Here is a 22,519-nt window from a genome sequence, read left to right as displayed (position 1 = left end):
GACCCGGGCCAGGGCCCGCCCGTCGCGGCCATGACGCGCGGGGCGCGCCCGGCGGCTGAGGCTGCGCGGGCAAGATGGCGGCACCGGCCGAGCGGCGGTGAAGGTGAGAGGCGGGGCGGGGCTGCGGGGGGGCGCCTCCTGTCAGGGGCCGCTTCCCGCCCGCTGCCGCGGCAGCGCTGAGGGGAGGCCGGTGGCGGTCGCCTCAGGGAGCGGAGCCCGGCTGCTCAGGGCTGAACTCCTCGTCCGCTGCCGCAGGGACGGGCTGGGCTCCGCGTCGCCGGAGGAGCTGCGGGATCGAGGCCGGCCAGGGCGAGGGGAAGGCGGGAGAGCTGCGCTCGTTCGTGTTCCAGGAGGGCTGGAGCTGACCATGCCTGGCGTGTGAGGCGGGACCCTCATCCGGAAAGTAAGCGGGGCCAGGAGGAGCGGTGCTCTGCAGGGGGGGCTGGGGCCTCTCTGCTGGAAGGGAGGAAAGGTGACTCCTTTTGTTCCCGATATTTGAATAATTTATAATTGTGGAAAATTGAAAAAATCCTTCTTTAAAAGAAGATTTAGTCCTAAAAACGTTTAGCTGTCAAGTTCTTGTCAGGTGTCTACTCCATGAATGTTGGACACTTGCATAGCTGTCAGTTGTGGGTGAGTTACTTTTATTTTTTGCATTTTTTTTCCCTATAGCGCAATGTCACTATTGTTTAGTCGTTCCAAGTCAATAGTTGCAGTGAAGAAGGATAAAAGACACATGGCTGAGGTAAATGCTTCTCCGCTTAAACATTTTGTCACTGCAAAGAAGAAAATCAATGGTATTTTTGAACAGTTGGCTGCATACATCAATGAGAGCTCCTCGTTCCTGGAAGGTAAGCTGAACCCTTCCACCACGAGTCTGTAATGGTCTTTTGCCCACACATAATTCCCCCAAGCACTCACCAAAAAACCCGTATTTGGTTAAATGGCTCTGCTAGACCTGATTTTGTTCTTATTTATAAAGGCCTATCTCTTTATATGTCAATATTCATATGAAGGACAAAAAAAAAAACTTACTGACTGTGGATGAAGTGTTCAGGGTTCGTATTTTAAACCTGACATAAGTAGTTCATACCTGTTATGAAACTGAGCTAGATAGCAAGCTGCTTTTTTGTTGTTGTTTGGCAGGGTTGTTTTTTTTGTTTGTTTTAATGAACTTTGCAAGGCTTGTTTGGTTTTGTGCCTATAATCTTTACAGTGTTCTAGCCTGGACATGTCATTGCTAGTCATGTGGAACTTATGCCAGTAGTTGGCTCTACCAGCTTCACATGCAGAAGATTTTTTAAGAGTGCTGGGGTGTTTGAAGTGTTGGATGTGTTCTGTTCAAGGCAGTCCTAAGGATAAGAATGGTTATTAGATACGTAAAAGAGACCAGCTGATGCAAAATTGCCTCAGGGTGTAATTGTATGGTTTAAGATTACCCATGTGGTCTGTGGGACACATTAATATTTGGTTGTGTGTGTTACATTATGAGGAGATGTTTCATCCTGTACTTAGATGACTTCTGGAATTCAGAGGCATGATATATTTTGATTTTAGAAACGCACAAGAATGTTGAGCTTGATCCTGTCACCACAGAAGAGCAGGTACTGGAAGTCAAAGGCTATCTGTCAAAAGTCAGTGGCATTAGTGAAGTGCTGGCAAGGAGACACATGAAAGTGGCTTTTTTTGGAAGGTGAGTCACGTGCTTACGTTGCCTACGCTCCCTACTTGGTAATGCAATTTGCATTTTTGGGATCGAAGCCAGTAAAAAATATTTATAGAAGCACTAGCGCTTCTGCATGCAACGTGTAGCAGATGTCCCTGGTGCTAGTACTTTGTGAATTGGACACCAATATTGTGGAACGTAATCTATTAGGAAGAATTTTTAAAATAAAAAATAGAAAAGTTTTTCTGTAAGTTGCCTATGGTACCTAAATTGTTATTTCTGGAACTGCTTTGGTTTAGAAAGATTGGTTTTTGTTACATCAAAATGAGTATACCTGAATCTTAGAAGCCCAGCTACACCATCCTGTGATCTCTCTCCAGGACAAGCAATGGAAAAAGCACGGTGATAAATGCTATGCTGTGGGACAAAGTCCTTCCTTCAGGAATTGGACACACCACTAATTGTTTCCTGCGTGTAGAAGGGACAGATGGACATGAGGCTTTCCTGCTTACTGAAGGCTCAGAGGAAAAGAAGAATGTTAAGGTACACTTCCCTTAAGCATAAAATAAAGGAGAAGAGCGCTGTCCTTATTTTAAGAGGTGCCAGAAAATGGAAAGAACAAGAAAATTAAATCACACTGAATACATTTTTCACAGTTAAGGATTTTAATTATTGAAGTAGCAGAGATTAGGAGCAGGATTTTTGATGTAGGAAGGGAGGAATGAAGGAAGCTATAAGACAGGGCTTGTACATTTTATGTGATAGATGACGTGCTGTAATTGTGAGTGATAACAGGGAGCTGAAATGATTCAGGAAATTCTTCTGAGCTCAGTATAACTGACCAGGGTTACAGCCTTCCTGATAGTTCCTCAGCCCTTCTTAACAGGAAACTTTCTCATAAACTCTTATTAGATGGCTGTTTTTTGACTGGGGAGACTCAAACAAGTTGTATGTGGAAAAAATCCCAGGGAGAAAAAAGATACAAAGTTGGGTTTTATTGTTTTATCTTGAATTGTGAACAACCCTGAAGGAAGATAATTGTGTTAAAAAGTTTTAGCATCCGTTTTTTTTTTCCCTGTTTCGAGTAGACAGTGAATCAGCTGGCTCACGCCCTTCATCAAGACGAGCTTCTGAATGCTGGCAGTCTAGTCAGCGTAATGTGGCCCAATTCCAAATGCCCTCTCTTAAAGGATGACCTGGTGCTCATGGACAGGTGAGAATGTCTTTCTTTCCTTTCCTCTTTATCATAGATTTATTACATAGATGTATTCAAATATAAATTTAGCAAACATCAATGGAAGTGACCCTGTTCTCTGTGACAGTGACCAAAGTCCTTTCCTGTAATTAACAGCCACAATTTCTCTTGATTAGTCTGCATCACCTCTGGACACTGTAGCTCAGACATGGGAAATGAATGCCCTGAATAGCTGGAGCACATTTCTTATGAACTTTTTAAATTATATGTTTAGTGTTTCTACAGCATAGTAACATCTCTTCTCTTTTTACTGCTAGCCCTGGCATTGATGTAACCACAGAGCTGGACAGCTGGATTGACAAGTTCTGTCTAGATGCTGATGTGTTTGTCCTGGTGGCAAATTCAGAATCAACGTTGATGCAAACTGTATGTTCAAATCCACTTGCTAGTTTTAAGTGAATTTGTCTAAAAGTTTAAAAGCTTAGACATATTAAAGTGTTTTTGTTCCTTTTTGCATAGGAGAAACAATTCTTTCACAAGGTGAACGAACGTCTGTCTCGACCCAATATATTTATTTTAAATAACCGCTGGGATGCATCTGCCTCTGAACCAGAATACATGGAAGAGGTTTGTGGTGTATTTAAATTCCTCCTAGCTGCATGGACATTATAGGGTCTGCAGTTTGGGTTTTTACTACCATAGCTTGCAGACTAGAGGGAGTATAGCACAGCAGTCTGAACAAGACTCCTGAGATTTGTAAGAAGGAAATAAAGAACTTTCACTGGGGCGTTTTGATGTTAGATGACCTGGATAACTTCTGGAGGATTTTATAAACAGCAAGGGTTATTATTATTACTGTTTTACATTGGTAGCTTAGACCAGCAGAGGGCATCTGTGTACCTGATCTAACTTTGGAGAAGCAGTATAGAGTGGGTTTAACTGCATGTAGAGTTTTTCCTGTTTATCCCTCAGGTACGTCGACAACACATGGAGCGGTGTACCAGTTTCCTGGTAGATGAGCTGGGTGTGGTGGATCGAGCACAGGCAGGGGATCGAATTTTCTTTGTGTCTGCAAAAGAAGTGCTGAATGCCAGGATTCAAAAGGCTCAAGGGATGCCGGAAGGAGGTAAAAATAGCTAACAGAGACTTTCAGTTTTCTTATAGGGAAGAAATGTAGAATTCCTTGTCCCAAAACGAGACAAAACGGGGGTGGGTCAAATTATTAAAAGAGCAGCCAAAACCAAAGAGATGACTTAGCAACTCTTTTGCGTTGGCTCCAAGGTTAGGCTGGAATATTTACTGATGTCAAACATCTTACTGCTTTCTCAAAATGTAAGTGGTTGTTTTGTACTTTTCTTCTCTCAGGTGGAGCACTGGCAGATGGGTTTCAAGTGAGAATGTTTGAGTTTCAGAACTTTGAGAGAAGATTTGAGGTTAGTGTTACATGTGCTAACTTTCTGTTTAGGCTTTTTTTCTGAAAGGCTGGGGACTAGAGGTTATAAACATGAGAAGGAGAAATGGTGTTAGTCTTTTTCTGCTTGCTGCTAATCTCGGCTACTTCTTACGTACAGGAATGTATCTCCCAGTCAGCAGTAAAGACAAAATTTGAGCAGCATACAGTGAGAGCAAAGCAGATTGCCGAAGATGTTCGTCTCATCATGGATTCTGTGCATATCGCTGCCCAGGAACAGCGGTGAGGAGATGCTGATGCTTAATACATGACTGAAGCTTGTGTTCTGGGAGAGATTTAAGGGAACGTGAGCATTTAAAATACAAAGTGGGATACAGAGGATTTGGGAGCAGGAAGGATGTGAACTAGTAGTCTTGCTTCTAGTGAATTGTGAAAGTATGGAGAGAGGAAAATCCTTTTTGGCCTGTATGCCATGTGTGTCTAATATGTTATAGATACTGGCATACTTTGTTCTTGGGCAGGAGAATGTCTTTTGTCTCTGGAATTCGAAAGGTATCTACAGATAAGAAATGCACTTACCTGGCTTTTTGATGTGTCCTTCTTGCCATCAGAGTTTACTGTCTGGAAATGCGAGAGGAGCGACAGGAACGTTTAGGTTTTATTGACAAACAGCTGGAGCTCCTTACTCAAGACTACAAGCGGAAAATAAAACAGATCACAGAAGAAGTGGAGAGGCAGGTAAGGATGAGTGACTGCTGAAGAGAAAAGATGGTCTGAACCAGCCACCAGCATGGTTGTAGATACGCTCAGTGCTGACAAAGGTTTGAAATAATATGGAAGTGAGAGTTACAGATGGGAAGAGAGAGAATACTTTCAGAAGAAGGGGATTTTTTTTGTTTATTGTTTTGCTTTTTTTTCCTAGAGATAATAAAAGGAAAAGTATAATACGTGGGGACAACTTTCAGAGAGACTCATAAGATGCTTTAAACAAACAGTGAGATTAATGTTTGAATTATTGCTACTACATTTTGGCATTGAATGCTTTCTAAAATGATAAAACGTTCCAGACAAGTTTCTTTATTTCAGTCTTGAATAACAAGGTCAATTTTCTTGCTGTCAATAATAACACACCATTTTAGCTCAATTATGAATATATAGAAAAAGCCTATTCATTTTTCACACATCATATTTTGACTTTTTTTTCTGAATTGTTACACAAAGCATATTCTACACCATCTTCTTTGCTAGTCATTGGTATTGCAGTTGGCAAACAATGGCAATGTGGTGCTGCAAAATCATAGTGTCTAGTGTTCAAGAGTGCTTTTTTGGAAATGTGTGATTCAGCGGTGGTTTTCAGACTCTCTTTGGGGCACAACATCCCATATGGCTGTTTCTGCAGGTATCAAATGCAATGGCAGAAGAAATCAGACGGCTTTCCGTGTTGGTAGATGAATACCAAGCAGATTTCCATCCATCTCAAGTAGTTCTGAAAGTTTACAAGAACGTAAGTGGTGGTTGGCTTAAGCAACCTTTAAGAAGCAGGCCTTTTTTTTTTTTTTTTTTTTTTTTTACTCATCAGGCTCTGAGTCAGTACTTAGGTCAGCTCTTTGAAATGTTTAACATTCTTCCAACTGAGAAGAACTGAGCTTTTCATATTGTAAAATGTCATTTGTTCGCATTTCTTCTGCACTTGGACAGTTTTCTGTTTTTTTAAGTTTAAAGAAGGAAATCTTTTGGTGTTTTTCTGTTTTTTGTTGTTGTTGTTGTTTTTTGTTGTTGTTGTTTGTTTTTTAAGCTAACTTAAGTGATAAGTGAATACATGTATGATGTATTGCATTGTATACATCAAACCTTTCCTAGCCTGCAGAGTATGTGAGCTTTCATGGTTTGTTTTTTTTCTCCTTCACTAAAGAAAGAGGGGAAAAAAAACCCTGATGCTAGAAGACTGGGCAGACAGAATGCATGCTCCTCTTTTGGGAGTTTTGTTGAGTTTTGTTTTGTTTTGTGTTTTTTTTTTAACTGGTAAGCTCTAGCGCCTCTAACTTGCATCTTACCTATGTTTATTTAATCTCAATAACTTTTGTAACCCTTTTTTGTTTGTCAGGAGCTACATAAACACATTGAGGAAGGTCTGGGCCGTAACATGTCAGATCGTTGCTCCAATGCAATCACAGCTTCTCTGCAGACAATGCAGCAAGAAATGATAGGTCAGTTCTGCAGGAAATGTTTCCCTTTCTTTTTTCTTTTACTGTAATACACAATAATTAGGTAGATGTTCGGGTTTTCTTTTTACTCTGATGGCTGATGTGCAGCAGCATTGTCTTAGTTTCCAACGTGATTAGTAACAGTTATATTTAGAGGACTAGGTATTCCTGCTTTTCCCACAGTGTGCCTGAACTTGTTCAGTGACTATATTAATTACTAAAGCAATCACCTTAATCCATTGTGACTGAGAGAGCAACACTTTAGGAACTGGCCTTCAGATTCTGTTTTCCAAGCTATTGCTAAAGTGTAAACTGCAGTTACTTGTAAGGATTTGTAAGCATCCATGGAAGGACTTCCGAGTTGATCTAAAGAACTAAGAATTGAATGATATTTTGTGATGTGGCTCTTGCTTTGCAAGGCGCTTGGCTTCCGGAAATTTAAATACTAACAAAAATAACTGCAGAGGATTGAATAACCAGTAAGCGCTCTGATTATGGAATGCAAGTCCTTTTAATTACTGTGAACTCAATCACCCATTTATTGTATGTGTTTATATTCTGTTCTTGCAGATGGCTTAAAACCCCTTCTCCCAGTGTCTTTGCGAGGCCAGATAGACATGTTAATTCCTCGACAGTGCTTCACGCTCAGCTACGATCTGAACTGTGATAAACTTTGTGCTGACTTCCAAGAAGACATAGAATTCCATTTCTCTCTTGGGTGGACGATGCTGGTGAACAGATTTTTGGGACCAAAGAATGGTCGTCGGGCCTTGATGGGCTATAATGACCAGGTGAGATACCTTGCTGGGTGATCAGAGGTAGTTGTGATATTCCTAACTCCAGTGGTTGGTTGTTGCTGCCTTTCTAGTGGGAAGGGCAGTGTCTTGCATTCTTTTTTTCCTGTACTTTGCTTTTATTTTTTAATTTTGTTTTTGTCCTTGCTTTTCAAATTAGGTTCAGCGCCCTTTGACACCAGCAAATCCTAGCCTGCCTCCTTTGCCTCAGGGTTCTATGACCCAGGAAGAGCTCATGGTGTCAATGGTCACTGGACTGGCCTCGTTAACTTCCCGAACTTCCATGGGGATCATCGTGGTTGGTGGAGTGGTGGGTTGACAGTCTGAGAAGCGTTTATATAAATAACCTTGGCACTGACTTGAAAAGTAGTTGCACTACTGAGTCTTGTAGATATTCCCAGTTCACAGATAATGAAATACTTTATCTTCCATTTGAGTGCAAATATTGAGCTTTTTTGCATATTAGTTCTGTTGGGAGTCATAGTTGTGAAGATAAAAAGCTTTCCAAGTATGTTATAAAAAATTAAAAATTATAAAAATTAAATAATCTTTGATATTCCTGTGAGAATAAAGGAAGAATTAGTATTTTTCCCATTGACAGAGGAATGGGAACAGGGGTTAAAGTTGAGGGGGAGGGAGAATGTTTTGAATCCAGAGTGTCTAGGGATGAACAATTCCTCAAAGGGAAAATGGTTTCCTAAAAATGTCTTTTTCTTCAGAAACAAGGATCTGTGAAATAGGCAAAGATCATTTGCATGTGTAATTGCAATTTAAATGTCCTGGAAAAGTTAACCCATTGGTATTCTTACGTTGTAGATAGGAAATCAGTAGTAAGCTATCTGACCAATGAAACTACTTGCGAGTCAGGGTTGTCTCTGGAGATTTCTGGCTTATTTTCATGTGCCTAAAATACAAGTGCAGTATTCTGTGCACCATTGTTAGGAGGCAGCACCATTCCTAGATAATGATTGTGTTACTTGCTTTTCCCTGTGCTTGTTTTAGGTCTGGAAGGCTGTGGGTTGGAGACTGATTGCTCTCTCTTTTGGCCTTTATGGGCTTCTTTATGTATATGAGCGTCTCACCTGGACTACAAAAGCAAAGGAGAGAGCTTTCAAACGGCAGTTTGTGGAGTATGCTGGAGAGAAATTGCAGCTCATTGTCAGCTATACAGGTTCTAACTGCAGCCACCAAGTCCAACAGTGAGTTCCCTATATTCACCTAACTAAATTCTGTTGCATTTTTGTTGGTTTGTTTGTTTGCTTTTGTAGGATTATATTCCTTCTGAAAGTAAGATAAGTCTGCATATTGAACTCAATCTAAAAACGTATGATATGTTCTAAAAGAACATTATGGGGTGTGGTTTTTTTTTGAATAACCTGATGTATTATGTGGGTGCTATATTAACCTTTAGTCTTAATGTACTTCAGTCTCTCAAACGTTAGGGCTCTGACTAATGTATTCTTGTGCAAAAGCGGAAAGATGTTTTCATCTGAGTCAGTGTCATTACTGTCCATCAGAGGGGCTTATTCCTTAAATTCAGTGCTTGATCTTACTTTTCACTGTCCAACTATTTCTGTTTCACAGAGAGCTTGCTGGAACATTTGCTCATTTATGTCAGCAAGTGGATGTCACACGGGAGAATCTTGAGCAGGAAATTTCTGCTCTGAATAAAAAAATTGAAGTTCTGGATTCACTGCAGAGCAAAGCAAAACTGCTCAGGTGAGATATTCTTATTACATGTATACAGACATCTGCATACAGCTGATTTTCCCGTGATTGTCCCATGATGTTCAGATTAGGACGTGTCTCTGAGCGTAGTTCTTCTTCTGTCATAGGTTTTGATGTGCAGACATCAACATCTTTCCATAACAAGTTGTTCCCTTTTAGTATTATATTTAAAAAAATTGCTACAATATATTAAAATGTCTGGCAGAGATATCAAAACAATATTCTGCAGCCTCTAAATAGAAAGTCACTTAGATTCTTCGGTGAGAGAGGATATTCTTGAGGTATTGGTGAGCAGTGCTTTTTGTTTTGCCTGATAGAAGAAGGAAAGATGCTAAGCTCAGGTACTGTCAACAGTCATTTAAATCTTTTATCTCAAAAGCACCTTCTCCTTCTTTCGTCTGGTTTGTATGGAATTAAAATTCCTTTCTGTTAACCAGACCATACAGCCCTCTACTTCTACAAACTCTTCAGGTTATGAAAATCATGTAAAGTCTCTCCCTCACCATTGTACACAATTGAGTCTGACGTTTGACTTCACCCTTCAAAAGCTGTTTGGAAGAATTTTTCAACCATACCATACCTACACAAATATTAAGATCAATTTGAAGTTGTGGCCAAGATATCACTATGAACCTCAAAACTGGGGATTATTAGCTGGCTAGCGTTCCTGACCTGAAAGAGATGAGCAATGCTAGTAGCATTTTGGAATGGACCTCCTTGGCACTCCTCTCCACCCCTTGCTGTTGACTAATCTTAGTCATGCTTCTTTCAGATTGGCTTGAGAAGAACTTTACTTGCCTAATAGAGATTTTTTGTCTTCACAGGAATAAAGCGGGTTGGCTTGACAGTGAACTTAACATGTTCACACATCAGTACTTGCAGCAAAGCAGATAGTGTGGGAAGAAGAGGAAAAACAACACCATTTCTTCCCTTCAGTGCTCTTTCAGTTACTGCAGAGAACGTGGTGGGTGATGGAATCCCTAAAGGGAGTGAGCAGAAGTCTGTCGCTATGTTTCCAGTTGCTGTGTGAACAGTAGGATTCTGCATCCTTGTTTTGTGTCCCACCTCTAAACACTAGCTGTTTATAACTCCCTTTTCCTGCTTGGGAGACCAGGCTACTTCAGAAGCAATGTGTGCTTCATACATTTACAGGGGGCTGCTAAAATCAAAATGAGGTACAGTAACAGTCAAGTTTAAAAACAAATGTTTATCAGGTTAAATGTTATTCTTTATGGAGTCATTCGTTTTATTACACTAAGAGCTTTTGACTTCAAAGCCCCAAGTTTATGTATGTGACAAGCAGCTGTTTTTCTAAACAGTGATCTCATGCACACAAGTAATAGCAATTTCACAATACTTTTATAGCCCCTGGAAGCCTATCTCCTAGGTAAACCTTCCGTTATTGTAGAACATGGCAAAGAACCGCTGCACTGTTTCTCTTCATAGAAAGGTTTATTGCTGTCAGCATGTTTAAACCTGTGAACAAAACCTAGTTCTCTTCCAGAGCAAGACTGACCAAGATTTTGTTTTGGTACGTTTATTGTCTTTGGAGTTACTTTCTTCCTCTTCAAAGCTATTTAATAATGCAGTCTGACCCATTTCACATCATAGGTAAATAGTTTGCAACATCATAGCTAGCTCCTGGGAAGGAGTTAGTGTTGATAATTTGGCATTTTGTTGAGGAAGAAAATTAGGAATGAAAAAATGAGCCACTTTACAGAATGTAAATAACTGCTTTATGAAATAAGTTGATGAATGTGGGGGTTTTTTGGCATTGCACAGCTGTGTTTCTGGAAGCAGGCCTTTGGAATTCCATTACCATTATTTGGCCATGAGGGCAGCATGGGGATTACAAGCTGTAAGAGATTATACTTCATGTAGAGTTCCCATATGATGTTACAGTCCTTGCAGTAATATGATTCGTTGTTTCTCTTCTGTTAAAAGTCTGAAGGTGGGAGACCTGTCCTTCCTATTTAATGCCAGGGTAAGAATGGGTTAAGTTTTTTAAGACATTTTTTATTTGCAAACAGATCAAATTGATTATTGAGTTCTGCCCTGAAGCAAATTAATTTTGAGTATAAAATTTGAGAATTATAAGGACGTGATTCTCTTTGTGTTGAAATTGGTAGAGGAGACATTCCCACTGATTTCACTAGTACCAGGATCAGGCTCCTATGTTGCAAAGCTTCTTCTCCACTTGGTGGATCTGTATTTTACCATGTATTGGGTATGACCTGTATATTCCCCACAAAATGTCCCTCAGGAATCCAGAATCAGATCCTGTAATTAATTCTGAGGTTAGGGTCAACCAAAATCCGTTCAGTATCAAACATTAGAGAATATGAATTATCTGTGAGCAGGTCACAGCTCAATTCAGAACTATTAAAGTGTTTTTTGTTGTCATTGCTGTATTGAAAGTAAGACTATTCAATTGAAAATGGTATCAGCTAGCCTTAGGACTTCTCATTTGTGCTCAGGTGTGAATGTATGTGCCTGTGACAAGTTCACCACTTCGTGTGAAGGTCCAGAGAAGAAGCTGCCTGATACTAGAGGGAGAAAAAATAGCAGAGTGTCAGTAAGTACTTCAGGCTGTTTAAAGATTAGCAGTAAGACTTGAAGTATCTTGGTTATGTAGGAGCTGGCAGTGAGACTCTGCTTAGTTCCCTGGAGTGCAGACGGCAAACAAACCTTTCACTTCCTGGGGACAGCTTTGAATGCAACCCAAACTGAAAAGCTGTTTTCATCAGAGGGCTCCTTATTGGCCTTGTTCAGTTTCCTCGGGCAGCTGCCAGTACACAAATATCAGAACTGAGAATGGGGAAGAGAAATTTGAGTCCTAGCCATTGGAAATGTGTTCTCTAGGCTTGAGGTGATGTATGCCAGAGTAAGTGGAATCATCCACTGTTATTCTGCTGTAGGTATTAGGTGAATAAATTCAGATCTTTAGTCTCCCAAGCTATTATATATGCATTTCTAATAGGCAATGTACCGTGCTTTTGAGTTAAAACATTAAGCAGATCTCTGATACAACAGGAAATTGTCAATTTGAGGTAGAGGGTAGAACTACTCAGCAGCTCTAGACTACCTGAAGTGCTGATCTTGCCTTTGAAGATGTGCTGCTACTATCTCTACAGCAGGCCTTTAGAGGAAATCTGATAAGTGATCTGATCTTCAAAGCCAGGGTCAGATTTGTAAACGGAAAGAGATTGATGGGTTCTTAGAATCTGGTGTCCTGCCCATGAGTGTGTTTCTGACACTGTTCGGATTTTGGTGATGTAGGCATTCTCACTGCAGGGGTGAAACCTAACCTATAGAACGGGGAAAGAACCACTTGAATTTTTTAAGAAGCAAAACTGCTAACAGGGGAGGGAAGTATTTTTTAAGTATGTGCATAACCCTTGACACTAGAAGCTGAATGATCAAGAATCAAACTTTTAACAGAAAGACGTATGAGTTAGTTTCCTCTTAAACAAAATGCAGCTGTACTTCTTTAATTCAGGTTGGTGGATGAAAGAACACTATTAGCAAGGAGATTATCTTCTGCTTGTCGTAAGGAATGATAAACTAATTTTTAGAAGAGGTAATTCCAAAAGCACTCTTCCCCCAAGCTCTTATTAAAGAACGTCAGCTAAATGCACTTTATCTTATTGCTGCTACTTATCTTCTGATTGTGTTATGTTGATGGAGCTCTTGGAAAATACTCTTACCAGTGAGTTTTCTCTTTGCTGTATTTAAGGTGATAAATTTGCATGAATTATTCCTGTATCAATGCTGTAAGCAATGGAAACCAAAATAAAAAATGAATTGGAAAAATATTTCTTCTGCTGTGTTCTGCATAACTTGATACAAAGTCTTCAAGTGTAAGTATGATACGTTCTGATGATGATGTGCTACTGTGTTGTAGTAAATTGTGTGTTCGATAGCGGCCTTTTATTTGCATTCATACTGTGAGAAGTTGAGAGGGATGGTACTGAAAGAGCTGACAGAAAGCTTGTGAGATCCCTAAGTTATATAAAAATGTCAAAACTGAATCTTAAGTTCCTGAGAATATCGTAGGATGTAGTGGCCAGCAACTACTGCATGAATAGAGTGAAAGGGCGGTGCTGAGTGAGTACTCTCAGCTGCTAGGTTGTGCTAAGACTGAAAAAGCCGCTTCCAGCGCTAGGCTTTGCCTCCTATCTTCCCTGGGACGTGGAAGAGTTGGGCTGCCCAGGCACCGAGCCGTGAATCCGAGAGGAGCAGGGCTGGGGCTGCCTCCCCGTGCGCAGGGAGCGCCCTCAGGGCCCTCTCCGGGGCCGGGGCGGGGCCGAGCTCCCCGCGCATGCCGGGAGCTGAGGCGCTGGGCCCGGCCCCGTGTGGCGGCCGCGGGGCTGCGGGAACGGCCGGGCCAGGGCTGCCCGGGGGAAGCCCGGCGGCGGCTGGAGCCGGGCCCGGGGATCCCCCGGCCGCGGGATCGCCCCCGAGAGGCGGCACAGGTGGGCCCCGAAACGCGGAGCTGGTTGTGGGGGGGGAGCAGGGAGAAGTGACCGGCCCTGCTTCGGTGCCCGCCTCGACTCTGGGAGGCGGGAGGGGAGTTTGTAACGCCCGGGGCTGCCTCTGTCGCTCCCGGTGGGTCTGGGAGAGCCGAGCCTGCTCCGGAGCTGGCCTGGGAAGCTCTGCAGAGGTGTTGGACGTCTCCAAGATGCGGCTACTTAGTTCCCGAGGGATCTGTTGGTGTTTTACCTAGACAAACTGAGCTCCCTTTCGCAAAGGAATCTCGCTCAGGCAATTTCATAAGCTCGAGCCCTCGGGGTAGAGCATAAAAAGCGAACGAGAGCTTCTTGTCGATTATGCTAAGAGTGGATCTCATCTGGTAAAACCCTCCCAGAAAGTCCCTTGACTAATGTTAATTTCTGAGTATTCGATTTCTGGTGAGCAATGGTGAGAGGGTGCCATTAGCTTTGCCCTGTCAGTGCTGTGAGAACTGTTCTGTTTAAATGCTCTCAAATAAATTCAGTGCCTCGAGACTGATATTTCTATTTTATGTCCAGTTGTGCACCTTTCTTGTAACTTAGAGTTGTGTTGTGGGTGGGTTTGGTTGGTAGCACTGCTCGTTGCTCCTCCCAGCACTGTTGTATGGTAGATGCTTTTGATTCCTTATGCTCAGTTGCTAAGGAAGCAGATGCAAAAACAAATCAGACAAGCTTTTAGAAGACTTAGGGATCCTTTGGTCGTAGAGAAGGTCATAGAGAGACACGTGGTTCTAATTTAGAACATAATTGATTATGTTAGACAAAGACCCTGTCTCTTTTATTTTTTTAGTAAGAGACTTTCTGCAAATTTAGAGGACTTTATGACATTGTAAACATCTTGAACAGCATGACGGAACAACCAAAATAAGTTCTATTTGTTTTGTTTTAAAGTCATTTTTTTACGCCTCTTCCAATAAAAGGGCAATAACCCTTAGTGATTAGTGTGTGGGACTGGAATTGTAAGAGCCCCAGTACTGTGTCATCACTGAGCCTTTTGAAGTCTTCCTGCCTGAGGAGTGTGGAAAACACTTGATTTAATATTTCTTTTGGCTGTAGTAAATAAATTCATATTTGCTATTCATATGGTGAAGTTGTTGTGATTGATACTAACTGCACATTCATATGAATTTTGATGCTTAAGAAGATGATGAAAGGAGATTTATATATGGTTGTCCTAAATATCCGCCTCTGAATCAGATATCTCTTATTTGGCTTTTTGAAGTGACTTTTTCATGTTTACTGTTTCCCCCGTAAGAATTTCCTGCCTCTATTCAGTCAGCTACTGGTTTCTGGGTAGAAAACACTTGACATTACACGCAAGGGTTGGAGAGGTATGCAGTGATGCTTGTTCCTAGCGTAAAGAGTTTTGAGACTTATCTTTGAACATTGGCTGATTTCTCAGGAGCAAACTCCTAGTATTCCAACACCTGTAAGGGATTTTTATGAAAAGTCTTCTGAAAGCACAATTACCTGTTGATTTTTTTTTTTCCTGTACCTGGTTCTTTGCTTAATGCTTCCATTCATGTGGTTCACTCTTCTCTGGCTTTACAGGAAAACACATCCATAGGATGGAGTTAGAGCACCTGAGTAGGCTGCGTCAGGCCAACAAAGACCTTCTACAAAAGCTAAGAATGAAGCAGGAAGAGATGAGAAAACATCTTCCCAGCAAGCCATTTATTCCAGCATCTCTTCATAATGTAGCAACTACAGAAGGATCTGTCCCCTTGCCCAAGAGAGGAGTATGTGCTGGGTCTGTGCTAAAAGTGCTGGGAAGCAAATGGGCCTTGTTTGGTAGGCAGTAGCTCTGCTTATAGAGCAGTGTGAACATGGAACAGCTGGTAGAACATGGAATATAGAGCTCGTTGGAAAAGTAGCTAGACTTCTGGGTTTTGTTTATCCTGTGCTCTCAAATATGTTCTCGTTGCAGTCTTCAAAGATCAGCTGCCACCTAATAAATGTAGGTTTCTTAATGTAAGATAGGAAGGATTATCATGAGACATAATCCTTTAGTTTCTTCTAAGCATAAAGCCTGAAAGTTTAGTAGCTTCTCAGCTTGGGAAGAAGCTGCATTTAGCTGTAAGCCAGCTGTAAACAATCCTTTTATTTTCTTCTTCAAACACTTGATAGATGTCTCATGAATGATATTAAGACTTTATGTTTTTTCCCTTGGGTATTTAAAGGGATGAACAGGCTGGATTGAGAAGCTGATTTTTCTTGTTGAGTACACTGTGCTCATAAAAAAAGTGTTTGTAATCTGATGCCATGTGATGTTCATACAGAAGGAAAATCAAGTTGGTGCTGTGTCTACTCAACATGATCCTGCAATGTTGGTGTCTGCGGAACCCAGAGCTTATGCAGCCAGAGCAGCCCTCTGTTCTTCACTCAAATGCAGCAGCAATGACAGAGCAGTGCAGCAACAAATGAAGGTGCAGGAATTAGGAAGTTTGGATTCCAGCTTTCCTGATAAAGAGAAGAATGTTATGCCTGTGTCCACAATTACTGCATGTGGTAGAGAAACCTGCAGAGTGGATAGGTATGGCCATGATCAAGAAAGTGCAGAGAATGAAACTTCGCTTCTGGGACATGGAGAGAACAAAAACCAGTCCGCTCTTCCACATGGTCTCAATGAGAAAAAACAACTGAAGGCTCACTTGGACCTACCACTGAACAAAAAACAAAGTGAAGAGACCAGCAAGGGGCCCATAACCCCTAAATCAATCCTGCTGACATCTCAGTCCAAAGAGTGGAAGGTAAATGGTGAAACCAATACTTGCTCCTTTTCATAAATCAGTAGAAGGATGTGGGGAAGGGTCGGGAGAATACTGCTTACTCTGAGCAGATTACTAGTAGAGCTATAGATCTAGCTGTAAACTAAACCACAGTTGTCCCATGTAAATACCTCCCAGTTATCTACCAAGCTGTGCCTTTGAATGTCCTGCTAGATGTGTAAGAGGTCTTTACGAATTGTTTTTCTTCCCAGAAGGAAGCTGCTCATGTGACTTTTCAGTCTGAGCCTGAAGAATATGCCCTGCCTGTGAGTAGCTGGTCTGTGCGTCCATTCCTGGGCTATGACTGGATTGCAGGTGAATCTTAAACCTGAAGCAAAGCACTTGGCATGATGTGTAATATCAAGAGTTAAAACGCAGGTTATCCTTCCTTTAAGTTTTGGTGTGACATAGCTACAGACATAAAGCCCATGGAGCCAGTCTCAGCAGAGGAGCTGTGGTTTGGTCAGTAGCTGTTGCTGCACTGTGACAGACGTGATATCTGCTTCCCTAGAATGGTGAAGTGGCAATGGTACGAGAATCCAGGCAGCAAATGACAAAGCTCAGTGGGGTCAGAGGAGACAGCAAGTAACCAAAATGAGTGAACGTAACAAGGAACCCAAATCACACCAGAAATGTCTGACGTGACATGACGGGGTGCTCTTCTCATTATCCACTTCCATGCTCCAGACCTTTGGCTGACTTGATCATTTTGCTCAATGCTTGCTTTGGTGCTTTCTCAAAATCAGTAAAGCCTCGAACTTTTTTCTTTCCTTCACATTCTCAGGGCTCCTAGATACAGACTCTTCAGTAGCAGAAAAATCCGATCAATATTTTGCTGAGCTGCATGAGTTCCGACAGGCCAACAAAGAAGCATGTATCCATGAGCAGCCCCTGGAGTAAGTGGGTACAAGGGGAAGGGCTAAAGCAGCTATGAATCCCCTCAGAGTAATGAGAAGTATGGTCTAACTGCAGTGGGAAGTTGTAAGGGTGGCTCTGCAGGCCTCTAACTCCCAGTCATGAATGTATGCTTGGAAAGGATGGGGGCTGTTCAGAGGGCCTACACCCCTGTCACTAACTGATGTGTTTGTGTGTTTCTTTAGGCCCAAGGCTCTGGATTACATAATTCCTGAACAAGAACAAGATTTGATAACCAGTTCCCATAAGTGTAAGATCAGATTTCTCATAAGTGTAAGATCAGGTTTCTTCCTAATCCAATTTCTTTGAACAAACAACTAAGCATTCTTTACCTGTTACTCTGAGTAAGCCCCACATCATGTGAGACAAGGAAAAATGTGTTGTTTTTCCCTGTAATTTCTAATCCAGACTTGACTTCCTCCTCTGAAGAGACTTCTAAGCATCCTCTCTCAATCAGTGTCATCTTACTTTGTCAGGGTTTATTGTAATTGACTCCAGTTCTATTTTTTGTTTGAGGGGGTTGAGTTTTGGTTTTGCTTTTTAGGAACTTATTTGGGGGACAGGAAATGTAAATGGTATTTTAGGAAAAGCAGCTCTGTTTCTATAGCATGCACGTGTAGCACTGCGGTAAAACACCGCTTTATATTGTAAGTGTTGAGGAACCTTCTGACAAACTAGAAATGCTATGATGGTTTCATTATTCTGTGTGGCAGGTGTTTACTGTTATCGATTAAACCAGCGCCTCTTCACTGTCCCTGTGGATTCAGAATCTGCCTGTCCCGTGTGTAAGATGCCACGTGCCCACCAGCCCCCAGAGACACTGGAAGAGCCAGCCTATGTCAGGTAGATGAACATCATTTTTTTGTAACGTGCAGGACTCAAGGAGACAATGGGAAGAAAAAGCTGATCATGTGAGGGAGAAAAGAGCATCAAAATAGCTCCACAGAAGGATGCTGTTCTCGAGGCAGAGAAATCTCTTGCTTAAAAACTCCCTACAAGTCTTTTCCACAAGCAGAAATAGTTGTGAAGCTGGTGAGAAATGCATGTTTATGAAGCTGGTGAGAAATGCCTGAATCCAAAACTGCTTGCCTTTATTCTTCTTTTGATTAACTTTGGATTTTGAGTGGAGAAAGCATGCAGATTTCCTCTGCCTTGTGGAAGGTGTAGGCAATTACTTTGTGTATGTGGTTGCAGGGTCAGAATTCCCAGGTCTACTCTTCTGCCTGCCTACAAACACAAAGCTCATCGCAGGAAAAGCTTTGAACCAGCAGACAGTCTAGCATTACCCTCGGTAAGTCACTGTCATCTTTCTGGTACTGATTGCACAGCCCAGGTTGAGCATTGTTGCGATACAAGAAGGAAAGAATTAAGGACTCTCTCCTCCCTCTCATAGTTTGTACTAAAATTTCTGAATTGAATGGTCACTGGACTGTGTGTGGTGGTGAGTAAAGTTCTGATCTGGGTTGCTGACGTACCAAGAAAAGCCATTTGCCCATGCTCCTGAGTTCATACCTTCATGTAACTGGTACAACTGTGAATGCTTTATGCTGAGGAAAAGAAAGTGCCATGTAAAGCTGTATACTGCTGGGACATAATTCAGCTGCTCAATTTCAGGTATCGACCTTTCAACTAGAAGAACCATACCTCAGAGCACCCATCTCTGTTAAAAGGCATTAAAGAGTCAAAAAGACAAGCTTATGTGAAGTATCCACATGGTGTAGAGCTCAGGAATAACCGATAGTGGCAAGGTTGGATCTAAAACTGTTTTTGCAGAGTTGGTCCTGTATACCAGCCACTAAATAATGCTGCAGGCAGTGTTACTTATCAGACCCAGCACTGCCCTGCAGAGCTACAGATAAGAAGTAGGAAAAAGCCTAGCTTGAGGTTTGAGGCACTGGATGAGTCAGTTGAGACAAGTTCAGAGAGGTCAGGTGTTTGAGTTCACAAAGCAGGAGATCGGTTTAGAAATAATTTAGCCAGCGGAAGATGGAAGAGGGGATAACTATGCAGTTTTGCGTAGAAGGTATTTCTTCTCTTTCTTTAGTGATACAAAACTCTTCAAAAATTAATTAATTAGCTTGCCAGTGCCTCCCTGTGGAGTATTTATCTAAAAAGTACTGCCATATAACATTCCTCTCTCTTCTCACAGCATTGCCTGGTTGGCTGGGAAAACATCATCCCTTCCAGTAACTCCATGCTCAGCAATTTGGATCTGCGAGCTTCACTGGAAGAGAAGTCTTCTCACCATCCCCGTGTGGTAAGAATAGCTTTTAAACACTCCATGGAGACATTGTGAATCATACAGGTGGTGACTGCAGTTCCATCTCTCTCAGGAGTATGATAATCATTGACGGCTGAGCAAAAGAAAATGTCTGGAAGAAAAAAAAGAAAAACAAAAAAGAAAACGGAACTGAGTAACAGCAGCACATAGGCAGAAACCTCTTCTGCTCCCCGGTCTTCAGCAAAATGGGAACACACTGGCATTCTTTGATTAATGACGTCTTCATTTGGATTCCAGAACTTGGTGTCCAGAGTGTCAGGAGGAACCAGAACTGACCAGCTTCTAAACCTGACCCGTTCAACACTCTTCAGATTTAGCAAGGCTTCTCAGCAGAGGGAGCAAAACAAATCTGGACACTACAGAGTGGCTCCAAATTTAAATACAACTACCTCAACTGTGAACCACTGACTTGTTTGCCTTGGGGAAGAGGTGGAGGTGGGGAGTGGACAACTTAATTTGGTTAAAAATAAATCTTGAGCGAGAGATTTTTTTTTTCTAATTTTCATAGTCCCGTGTCTCTGTGAGCATCCAATACACATATCTCAATGTACAAACCCTCATATATGTCTTTTCACTTTTCTTTTTGTGAATTTTGCAGCTACTTCTAAGCAGATGTGTGAGCTTTCCTCCCTGGGGCTGCATAGAGAGCTGAGAACAGGAAAACTAGGAGAGCAATAGCAACAGATATGTATAGAGTTCACCTGCCACCTCGATTAAGTAAACCAGAAATGTAAGTTTAGCTTTGAATGCAAGGAATTAGTCTATGAATGGCCTGGTTCAGTGGGATGCATACAAATATGTTTATTTCCAAACACTTGAAACATGGCACACAATTTCCTAGTGCCTTAGACTTGAGTTACTCAACAATTTAGTTAAAATAAAAAAATCCAGTCAATTTTCAGTTCAATCTCTATAGCTGTAGGAGGGTGTATCACATCAGTGAAATATACCTGAAAAATGACACGAAAATAAAAGATTTTATTACTCAGAAAGCCAGAAGATGCCTTAAGATGTTTGCAAATTCTGCTTACCTCTGTTTTTGCAAGTTTTTTGGAGATCAGCCAAAAAACTTTGTGGAGTTTTAAAAACTATACCAAAACAAAGTGTATGACGTGGTATGATTTGTTTGAACTTCACAAAATGATCTGACTTTCCTTATCTAAAAATGATTAGATGGGTGTCTTATTTTGTCTTCAATAAGCCTGAAACAGAAATTCCTGCCTTAAGAATTATGTGAGTTACTGTGAAAACTTTACTAGTAATTGCATTCAGAAGCCTTGGTTTAAATTTATTTCTGGGAGCTAACATGACAGAAGTTCTTGGGTTTACACCAGTGATGTTTTTGGCTTCTTGCTATTCAGTGTTATTTACTTATACGTTCAATACTTTATTTATAAATTAAATGTGTGATTAGACTTTTTTAAGCAAGGAAGGAATTTTGCAAGTTTATGAAAACAATGTGAGACTGTTGGAATGGAACGTGAACAGTGTGACTGATCAGTTTAGCTTTGGGTTGTATGTGTAGGGCAAAACAAATAGAATTGGTCACATTCTTTTAGTTTTTAAAAAGTATTAATTTTAAAATAAAATGGAAATGTGCTATGAGTAGTTTGGGTGTGAATACATTAATGAATTATAGTGTAGTAAGAAGGTTTCATCCAGTGGCTTTGTCCTGCATTCCAAGATACTATACCCTTTCATGAAGGAAGGTGGCTGAGATGGCACCTGAGGGTGGTTGTAAAGGAGTACATCTATCTGCAGGCTGAAAATTTGTATTTATTTCATTCAGTGTTAAAGCAGCTTCTCTACTTCGATCATGGACTCTGCAGTAGCCTGAACTGTGATGAAATCAGTGCTGGAATCTGCACTTCAGCAGGAGAGCAGAGGGTGGGAGTAGTGTGCTTGGGATGCTGGGGTTTGGGGTTAGGAAAATGGGAGGTTGAGAGGCCAGGGATTTCTGGAGAGAAGGCTAAGCAGAGCCGAGACTATGGGAATATATGGTAGGAAGCCAGAGTGGTAGGAAGGGTGGTAGGATGCAGAGGTTGTGAAATACTGGCAGTGTGGAGATGGGGGCTGGATTGGGAAAGCAGGAATGTAAGATACGGGATGGGGGGAGACCTTTGCAGATCTGCAGATCAACATGATATGGTAAGCAATAGAGTTCACGATAGTGCACCAGTAGTTCCAGGATCATGTCCTTATGCACAAAATAATGCAAATACTAAACTGTTGTGCAGGCACAGGGTTCTGGGATAGCTTGTCTCCCATTCCTAGAGGCAGTCTTGCTTATTGTGTGGCCTCTGGCCAAGATTTAAGGAGATTTGCCCTCATATGGTAAACAAGAAAGGGGCAACCCCACATGTCGGAGGTGCACAGTAATTCACAAGGAGACAGAATTCTCCACCACGGTTGGTAAGGAAGGATCTGTAACTGATTTGAAGAGCTCAAATATGCCCATAGAAAGGTAGCAATCTATTCCTAAATGTCTCCTGCAACAGGCATAAAAGATCCATTAGGTAGAAGGCAGGGATCCTCCACTCTGTGTGATAGCAGTGGAAGAATTTGCTTGGAGAATAATGTAAGCATTTGGCAAAACTGGAAGCTACGGTGTTGCTCACACTTCTAGAAGCTGGGATAGACACAGTGAGACCATTCTTGTCTTCATCTGATTTTTTATATAGATATATATATATTTTTTTTCATAGCACTTGGAACATGCTTGCTCAGTCTGTGCAGCATTGTCTTCTGTTAATGGCTGGCTCTGGTGTGCGTACCCACTTATATTGGTTCTCCTTTGGCATGAGTGATAACCACCAGTTGCTTTGATGGTAAAGCTGGAAGTTTAGTTCCTCTTTCTGACTGCATATAACCTTGATTCATAAGTTGAGAAATCCAGCTTTGCTTAATTAAATCTGGCACAGTAAATAATGCATCAGTTACTTGTTTTAACAGATAAGTGGAGTTCAGCCTTTAAAACGGAGCTCCATCTGCTTGACAGCAGCATTAGACTGCCATCAGTGTTATTTTGTTTGTTTGCCTCCCCTTG

At 41.5% G+C, this 22,519-nt stretch overlaps 2 protein-coding genes across 2 annotated transcripts; both read left to right on the top strand.

Moving 5' to 3' along the window:
• Positions 1–54: 54 nt before the first annotated feature.
• Positions 55–12,813, top strand: MFN2 (mitofusin 2). The gene is made up of 19 exons (XM_032201333.1): positions 55–103; positions 256–403; positions 673–851; positions 1,558–1,693; positions 2,047–2,209; positions 2,755–2,879; positions 3,179–3,287; positions 3,381–3,488; positions 3,834–3,987; positions 4,227–4,294; positions 4,433–4,554; positions 4,884–5,010; positions 5,672–5,776; positions 6,377–6,479; positions 7,047–7,267; positions 7,431–7,580; positions 8,273–8,469; positions 8,855–8,989; positions 9,823–12,813. The coding sequence occupies exons 3-19, from the start codon at positions 677–679 to the stop codon at positions 9,890–9,892; spliced, it is 2,268 nt and encodes a 755-aa protein (XP_032057224.1). The 5' UTR covers positions 55–103; positions 256–403; positions 673–676; the 3' UTR covers positions 9,893–12,813.
• A 615-nt stretch (positions 12,814–13,428) lies between these two features.
• Positions 13,429–19,972, top strand: MIIP (migration and invasion inhibitory protein). Its single transcript, XM_032201708.1, is given in 11 exon segments — positions 13,429–13,473; positions 15,061–15,248; positions 15,789–16,259; positions 16,490–16,592; positions 17,062–17,173; positions 17,378–17,442; positions 17,906–18,035; positions 18,387–18,483; positions 19,342–19,449; positions 19,711–19,802; positions 19,804–19,972. Coding segments are annotated over 10 exon segments (1,398 nt in total). The 5' UTR covers positions 13,429–13,473; positions 15,061–15,077; the 3' UTR covers positions 19,853–19,972.
• The last annotated feature ends 2,547 nt before the right edge of the window (positions 19,973–22,519 follow it).

This window comes from Aythya fuligula, chromosome 21 (genome assembly GCF_009819795.1).
Source record: "Aythya fuligula isolate bAytFul2 chromosome 21, bAytFul2.pri, whole genome shotgun sequence".
Taxonomy (NCBI): domain Eukaryota; kingdom Metazoa; phylum Chordata; class Aves; order Anseriformes; family Anatidae; genus Aythya; species Aythya fuligula.
This window is presented reverse-complemented; position numbering and strand designations above follow the sequence as displayed.